Source organism: Castanea sativa, chromosome 9 (assembly GCF_040712315.1).
Source record: "Castanea sativa cultivar Marrone di Chiusa Pesio chromosome 9, ASM4071231v1".
Classification (NCBI taxonomy): domain Eukaryota; kingdom Viridiplantae; phylum Streptophyta; class Magnoliopsida; order Fagales; family Fagaceae; genus Castanea; species Castanea sativa.
The window spans coordinates 5456543-5465789 of NC_134021.1; the positions used below are offsets into that span (position 1 = coordinate 5456543).

The window sequence follows — 9247 nt, forward strand, 5'->3', positions numbered from 1 at the left end:
GAGAGTTGGTGTAGCACCCGGCTCATAGTGTCGTTCCCCAAGCCCCTAGAGGGGAGCTTCCTATGCCTGCGACCTAGTAGGTCACCCTCTTTGTAAGAGGAAGTTTTGCTGGGAGGAGACCAGGACCATGAACTGTAACTACTTCCCCGGGATCCCCCAGAGGAAGGATTAAATGGGGGTGAGGCACGCCTTCGTCTGACGTGGCACAGCTTCTCCTTGAGGTGGTCTATCTCCCTTTGCATGGCTTTAGCATCATCTTCATGGGTGGCGCTGCCTCCACCATGAGTATGACTTGCGCTAGGATATACAGTGTGAACGCTTCCCTCTCGATCCCTCCAGTGTTCAAGACGTTCGAATAGATCCTCAGGTTGTGATCCCTGAGATTTTGCATGGTGTGAGCCTAAGCCTACTATGGTGTTCCAGTTCCTTTTACACTAGATTTTCCACAGACGGTGCCAATTATAAGAGCACAATTGCACCTGGACCCAAAGATAGGCGTGGGCTCAGGCCCAATGAGCCTTAAACAATAAGATTTGTAGAGTGTGGATTTGAAATCTAGTTTAGGGGTACTGGAAACTTAATAAGTAGGCTAGAATGCCACAATCTTAGCAAATGATAAACAAATATGACAAGGGACCCTCCTTGGACGTGAGCCAAGGATGATTTGTGTATTACTTGTCTTTTATGCTAAAAATTATAGTTCTTAGTTCCTTTTTTCTTCTTTCAATGGATGTATCCCCCTCATTTTCTCCCTTTCTCTTCTTAAATATTCTTCTTCTTTCCTCTTACATCCACGTGTCACCCAAATCTTCTTTCTTTTTTGCCCCCCTTCTTTCCACCACCTTCTTGAAGTCTTTAAATAGTGGCAGGAAAGTTCAATCTTACTATTCAAAGGTCATTTCCCCATTAATGCGGCCAGGGAGGTAGGTGCAGGGTCTTTAATGTAAATGTCGCAGCCTTTTTCTCAAATATTTCCATCACGCCGTTGCCTCTAGAGGGTACTTGAATCCCTTTTTTACCCAATAGTTCTTCCAGAACTCTGCCTTTAATCTCCTTGGCAAATCCCAAGGTGCTTGCCGGGCCCATCCGAGGAGGCATTCATCCTCGGACGGGTCCTCGGATGTCTGTAGTATGGGCTGACTCATGGCTTAGAAGCCCAAATGACAAAAACAAACTAGTACCAACTGATCAAGCCCACGGCCCATTTGTTTATCTTATAAATCTTACCCCCCACAATTGTATTTTAGCAACAAAAAAAAAAAAACTAATTTTACCACCAAAGAAAAAAAAAATCATGTGTTATTAGAGAAGCTAAAGCTAATTTTTTTGCAATTACAGTAAACTAGTATAAGTACCAGTTGACTATAGCAAGTTGTTTAATATAAAATACAATATTTTATTAAAATTATATCTCTTCATTCAATTAAAAAACTCAAATTCTATATCTTCCTTATTATTTTAATGAGTTGGTTATATTATTTTAAATGAAATGATAAAAAAAAGGCAAAACTACAATATTGGGCCCTCAAGTTTACCCTGTGTGCGCAATTGATCCCTCAAGTTTGAAGCGTGCGCAATTAGTCCCTCAAGTTTTCAAAATGAGTAATATAAGTTCTTTTACTAATTGCTATTAACGGTGTTACTTATGTGGTTAACAGAATAATGATTTGACATTTTGTTTTAATGACGTGGCATATTTTTTATTAAACAATTACAAACTAAAATTACACATGAGAAACATTATTTACCAAATTTTTTACAGGTGATAATGCAGTAAATAGCCCCAGGATATTGGAGTTGGATCTCCAGCAACCCCAGAAGCAGCCGCTACGGAATTGCAGCCTCTAAAACTACAAATGTCCTCAAAGCCTGCTAGGATAAAATGGTTTTCTCGCTTTTCTTGTTTCCCATGTTGTTGTAGATAGAGAATTTTCTATATAATTGTTCTATAAGGATCACTTGTGACTTTCCCACTTCATCAAAATGTCTACCTAACTAGACACTTGCTGAATCCAGATCTCAAGATGGGCCTCCTCTCCACTAGACATGATTTAAATTATTGGGGGTATGGTAGCGTTGTAGTTTTGGAAAGGGTGACATAATAACATTGCAGTATGGTAGCATTGTGGTGGCTAGGGCTTGTTGTTCCCTCTCATCCCTTCTCTGTCTTGTGGCTTGGTGTTTTTTGTTTTTTTTTTAAGCCATGGCTGGGTCTTTAATACGGTAAATAATGTTTCTCACGTGTAATTTTAGTTTGTAATTTTTTAATTAAAAATATTACATCATTAAAACAAAATGCCAAGTCATTATTCCGTTAGCCACATAAGTAACACCGTTAATGGCAATTAGTAAAAGGACTTATATTGCTCATTTTAAAAACTTAAGTGACCAATTGTGCACGCTTCAAACTTGAGGGACTAATTGCGCACACAGGGTAAACTTGAGGGACCAATATTGTAGTTTTGCCAAAAAAAATAGAACAATTAATATTGGGTATATTGTAAAATGAGGTGGTAAAACAGATAAAGTAGCTTTTTGAGGTACTACAAGCTAAAATTTTTAGCATCACCACTGTGAATGCTCTAACTTGAAAAGAAAAAAAAATCCTAGCTAGCTTAATATTAAAAAAAAAACATTACTATTATTATCTTTTTTTGTTGATAGATGATTGCATCTTAATGTATTTAGAAACAATGATTTTGTGTATTTATAATTTTTTTTAATACTATATGGATGTCTATTTGGAGTTTTTCTTTTCTTTTTTTCTTTATACTCTGACCCTCACTAGCTTAAAATCCAAAGTCTGTCTCTGTTGTTGAGTGACCGAGTGTTAATATAGCTGGTCTCAAAATTTTCAAGTTCAATTATTGTTGTAATATTAACAAGTGAAAGAGTAGCAAAAAAATCTTAATAAATGTCATAAAAGGATGAAAGATCATATAATGCTACTACATATTGACAAACCCTGTATTGAATAGGATATTAATTAAAAAAAACATATTGACAAACCCAGCGGGACCTAGAGCCATCTGAATAGGTGACATACTTTATTTGTCAAGTGGAAGAGTATAAATCTAATTAATGATGTAATTTTGACACTTAGTATCCACTAAAAACAAACTATCCATTTTAGGGACATTTAGTGCAGCCATTTTCCTTGGTTGAGTTAATCATACAGCTAGATATGATAGAATTTTGAAAGCAACAATTTCTAAATTCTGTCCTTTCCTTTTATATCTCACTTTCTCAGTACACACATTGCTTCATTTGTTAAGAATAAGGGTAATTAAAAGTAACACAATTCCTTGTAAAACATTAAAAGATGATACAATGTTTAAGCACTGTTCTTTTTATTATTTGACAGAACAATGAGGTCATTTATGAATTTGTACAATAATTGATCATACTCGTAGGCCATGGAAACTAAGCATTATTGAATGATTGACCATTGTGTTTTAATGTGACAGTCCCAAGTTTCTTTCTGATTTTGATTTTCACGTCATTGATGAATTGATTGAAATTATTTTCTGATGATCCATGAGTGACCAATGAGTTCTCTAATACCTTTTTGAGCTCCTTGATATTCTTCCTCAATTCATCAGCTAATTTTCCACTCATCAGACGGTTAATCTTTCTTGCAACTTCCTCTCTTGTGATAGACCTCATGTCACATAGATTAAGACCAACCCTCCAATCATCAACCACTAATTTTCTATTAGTGAATTGATCAGTGAGCAAAGGGAAACACAACAATGGTACACTACACCATATGCTTTCCAATATTGAATTCCATCCACAATGAGTCAAGAACCCTCCAACCGTCGGATGTGAGATCACATCCATCTGACGGCACCAAGGCACGATCAAGCCTGTACCTTTGGTCTCGTCTTCAAATCCAACGGGCAGGAAATCGGTCTCATCAGAACTCACAATATCAGGTCGAACCACCCAAATAAAACTCACCCCACTAACCAAAAGCCCAAATGCTAGTTCTACGATGTCTTGCTTAGTAACATGAGCATAGCTACCAAACGAGACATACAAAACTGAACCATGTGGCTTGGTGCTAAGCCACTGTGTGCAGTCTGACTCGGACCACAGGCTAGTAGGCACAGTGTTGTTGGTGAATCCAACTGGGAAAAGAGGCCCAATTGCATATATTGGCTGCTTTTCTTGTAAGGCTAAGATTGTCTCGGATTCAAGCTCTTGGACTGTGTTACAGACAATAAAGTCCGCTCTTTTCACATCCTCAAATGCCTTGTTTATGATACGGTGCACCACTGTTGATATATTGTCGGTAGCTTGAAGATAAGATATCAAATCCTTTGGTTCAATGGCCCTCACACCCGGTATGTAATCAATTGTGTCCTTGCGATTATCTGGTAATACAAAAAAATAAATAAATATCCCATAAAAATACAAAAAAAAAAAATATATGTAAATTTCCTATATATGCAAGAATGAATGAATTAGCCAAAACGAAGTATAGAGATGGTAGTTGCAAGTTTACAACCTAACATACACTCTTTCTATAAAAAGTAAAAAAGAAGGCGTGCAAAGAAGATTAACCTTAGAAAAGAAATATTATAAATTTTTCTATACAGAACCTACAAACATTCTTTTATTGAGAGATAAAGTCCATCAATCACATTCATTGTCGCATCAATTTATAAATTTTATATAGTAAAACTCATAATAACTTGAACATTTTCTCATGAGAGAGAGCAAGTTTTCACGTACCACGAGAAGCAAAATGAGAATTTTTTATGAGAAGATCCAAGTGATAGTAGAGAGTAAGAACCAAAACTGGTTCAGTCCAGAAAGAAATATTAATAAGGTTATACTTGTTGGCAATCATTGATGACCACACGAAAAAAGTGTCTGAAATCAAGCAAGTGATGGGAGGGTCGGAGTGAACCAATTTTGCTAGAAGTTCATCGACGTGGGGAGGGAAGACAAGTAAAACACCCTCCCAAAACTGGTCATGGTTGAGGGAACGATCGAACCCTAGTGGAAAACCATCACTGATAGTTGTGTAACGTATGTCTAGACCTGATTTACGAGCTCCGGCGAAGATGTCATCTTCTTTGGTGCTGTTGGGTTGAGATTTGGTTATATTGTGGTGGACTGATTGAGTGTTCACAAAGGTGATGATGAAGCCCTTTGATGCAAGCTTCATGGCTAGATGGACGAAAGGAATTACATGGCCTTGAAGAGGGTAGGGAAACAAAATAGCATGAGGCTTTTGGTGATTGTTCTCCATGAGAGAGAGAGAGAGAGAGAGAGAGAGAGAGAGAACTCACAAAAGCTAAAATGAAGTTGGCTAGTATAGCAAGACCTAATACTCATGAATATATATATGATTGAATATTTCAACTAAGTAATTAAGGAACATAATTATTAAAATAAATAATATGATTAAAAGCAAATATAGATATTATTTGAAAAGTAATATTGTATGTTTGAGAAATTTTCTTACAAATTAATGAAAAAAAATTAGGTTAAAATGCACTTTGTTTCTTTTAAGTTTGGATTGCTTGTAAATCACTTTTAAAGCTTACAATTTGCACCTTCAACTATTCAGTGGCCGCATTATGTTAGAGCCAGGGGTTCAAATGAACCCCCTGACTTGTCAATTTTTTTTTAATATATATAAAAAAAAAATTAACTTTTGTTTTGACCCTCTAAAATAAAAATTTGAACACCCTAACTCTAAATTGCATTTAAACCCAACTAAAATAAATTTGAATATGATCATTTTAATGCTAGTTTCACAATTTTTTTTTTTGAGATAACTTTCACAATATTTTCACAATAAATGTTACATGGCAAGTTGTAACTAGTTTTTATTTAGACCCATAATTAACATCACTTTTTACCTACCATTAACAATTTGCCACTTAAATTTTGTTATAAAAAAATTTGTGAAAGTATTGCGTATCGAATATTATTAAAAAAAAGTTTCATATTTGCTCCTTTGTTAAAAATGTATATGTATATTCTTTGCAAGACTTTGGCTTACTTTACTATTGACGACAAAATGAAGCTGTTTTTTCATGCACTTTTTTCATCCATAAGCAAAAAATTACACTACTATTGCAACCAATATATCTCTATCTACATTTGTGATTCTTTCCCATTCTCTTTATCTCTCTTTCCTTCTTATCTATTTTTTTTTTTTTTATAGTTTTTCTCTTTATTTGATCAAATTGTTTGATAAATAGTCTATAGATTTTCAAGTCCAAAAAGTTTTTTAGTGCTTGCTCAAATTCCAAGAAAGCTATCACATGTATGATTAAAAAGCCATACATGATTCTAAAAAAATAAGGCATACACTTCAAAAGCAAAAACTTATATTAGTTACTATTTTTTTTTCTTTGTTTCATATTACTCCTAGTTCTACTCTTAGGTGTGTTAGTATTCTTCTTTATAATATATTTTTATTTAATTGATAATACATATAAATATTGTAAGTGCACAATTGCACCCGGCCCCAAGAACAGTTACGGGCTCAGGCCCAATGAGCCTTAAACAATATGAATTTGTAGAGTGTGGGCTTGAAACCTAGGTTAGAAGTGTCTGAGGATTAAATGACAAGCCAAAGATTGCAAACACTTGAAAACAACAAGGAATATTGTAAATCAACCTGCTTGGACGTAAGCCGAGAGCTGCTCTTATATTATCTCTTTCTCTTTTTTCTCTTTCTTTTTGATTACCAAAAAAGGAGGGCCCCCATTCCTCTTCTAGGTTTCTTCTTAAATACTCCTCTTTTTGATATTTTGTACACGTGTTGCCCCAACTCCCCCTTAACCCAGATATTTCTTTTCTCAGTGCCTTTGAATAGTAACCAGAAGTTTCCCTTCCACTGTTCAGGTGTCACTTCCTCATTAATGCGGCCAGGATGGTAGGTGCAGGGTCTTTAATGTGGAGGTGGCAGCCTTTATCTTTGGTATTTCTCTAACATCGATGCTTCTAGGACATTCAAGGGTTCACCCCCTTTAACCATTGGTCTTGACCGTGTCATTCCCTAACCTTTACCATGAAGTCCCGGGTTCTCCGGTGTCCGTCCGAAGGGAAATTCATCCTCGGCTGGATCCTCGGATCCTCGGTGTATGGGCCGACCCGTAGTACTAACAAGTTCTAAACCCAAGAGCAGGTCGGCCTTCCTTAGCATGGCCCAAATGCCCACATCCCCATCAGGGTCTTTTTACTCCCCACAAATATAATAAGTTATTATTAATTTGACAAAAATGTATGATTAATTATTTAATTATATTTGTTGTCTTACTGATCTTTAAACTATTAATAACTTTTTTATATTATTGTAAAATATAGTTGTATTATATACTGAATTGTATTTAGAATACTATTTTAGATTATTGTATATAATATGGAAGTCATATGTATAGAAAAAAAAAATCATTTTATTTTTATTTACTCTCATCACACATTTCTTGCTCTATCATTGTTGAACCCCCTAAAAAAAATCTTAAAGTCGCCACTGCAGCTATTACCATCAAATCACATATTAGGTACTACTATTTGATTTATAAGTCATATATAGGAATATTTTAGCATTTGTAGTATGATGAATAAGGTAAAACATTTTGTATATTTTTTTTTGTTGGGAGGTAAATTTGTGTAAAAAAATTGTGACTTCAGAGTGATTGTTTTGATATTGCTACCACATGAAAGCATTTGCACCACTCGACAATAATTGTAAGACAAGTGACAAGTCTAAAGCGGCCGTAATCAACATCTTATAGTCCACATATGTAGAAGACAACAAGACAAGGAAGAAATAGTGTGCATTAATTATGTCATGTTATGGTCCATGATTATTGATATATATTTATATATTGCAGTTTGCAATTGAATAGTCTGATCTAGCAGTAGCTATTAGCTACAATATAAAGCCAGTTAGTTAAAAACTTTGCAAGAGAGCCGTAGAGTTTGCATTCACCAAGCGGTAGGCACCTACTTTCACGTGTAACTCTGTAAGCATTCACTGCCACTCGAACTGGAACTTAAAAAAATGACTATAAGACAAACATGAATCACCTACTAAAGCTTAAACAAAAGATAGCCTAGAGATATTGATTTTTAAAAAAAATTAAAATTTTTTTATAAAAAAAATAAAAAATAAAAAATAATTATTTTGACGGCTTTTTAAATTTCTCATAAAAATGAAGTCAAAACTTTCTTTAAATTATTTATTAATAATTTCTTTAAAAGCATCTGTTAACAAGACTCTTATGTGGCGTTTGGTACGGGGAATCCACATTACTCTTGGCATCTAGATTCCCAGGAATGTGATTCCTAGGAATCACATTCCTAGGAATGTAGCTATTCCTATGTTTGGTTTTATTGGGAGATTCCCAGGAATGTGAGATGATAATGTTTGGTGTATTCCTAGGAATCTTAAATGAATTATTTGTTTTTCCCATTTTGTCCTTAGATTTGAATGTGAAGTACCAAGCCCATTAAAAAAAAAAAATCTTCCTTTAAATGAATAATGAAAAAATATATATAAATTATTAATTAGTCCTTTAAAAAAATATCTTACTCTAAATAGATAGATAAAAAACATTATATAAACTATCAATTAACAACACATTCATTAAAACTGTGATCTAACGTTTCAAAATGACAAGAATAATACAGAAATAACTATTAGCAGAGTTATTTATCTTGTTTATGTTGTTTTGGCGGGAAAAGATAAAGACAAGAGAGAAGATATTGATAATTTGTTTTATAGTTTATCTTAATTGCTTAAATGATAAGGAAAAAGGGTTAAAATTGTCAATTTATAAAAAATACAATTTCTTTTAAGTTTGGGAATCTGGATTCCCACCTGTTTTAAAGGGAATCCACATTCCCACTGAGAGGGGTTTAAGGATTCCCCTGGCATCTGATTCCTTAGCGTAATTTGCAACCAAACATGGGAATCTTTAAACATTCCTGGGAATCCTAAAACATTACCCCGTACCAAACGCCACCTTAATTATATATACCCTATAGTTATTAAGATAATACTTTTTTTCGTTATAATCTACCTCCTATTAGTCCACACGGCACAGGTTGTAGTTGTTTCGGTGCAATTTAATACTAAAATAATTAAATGTAATAAATAAATAAATAATAAGTTGAACTTGATTGATTAAAAGAAAATAAGTAGGAATTCCATGTGATTAACCAATCTTAAAATGACGAGTTAGTACTTGTTTGGATACAGCTGATATGCGTT

At 34.3% G+C, this 9247-nt stretch overlaps 1 protein-coding gene across 1 annotated transcript; it reads right to left on the bottom strand.

The window, feature by feature from the left end:
• Positions 1 to 3283: 3283 nt before the first annotated feature.
• LOC142610079 (UDP-glycosyltransferase 86A1) lies at positions 3284 to 5330 on the bottom strand. The gene is made up of 2 exons (XM_075781789.1): positions 4741 to 5330; positions 3284 to 4379 (listed from the first exon to the last, which is right to left on the bottom strand). Exons 1-2 carry the CDS (start codon positions 5261 to 5263, stop codon positions 3424 to 3426), a joined length of 1479 nt encoding a protein of 492 aa, XP_075637904.1. The 5' UTR covers positions 5264 to 5330; the 3' UTR covers positions 3284 to 3423.
• Positions 5331 to 9247: the final 3917 nt, after the last annotated feature.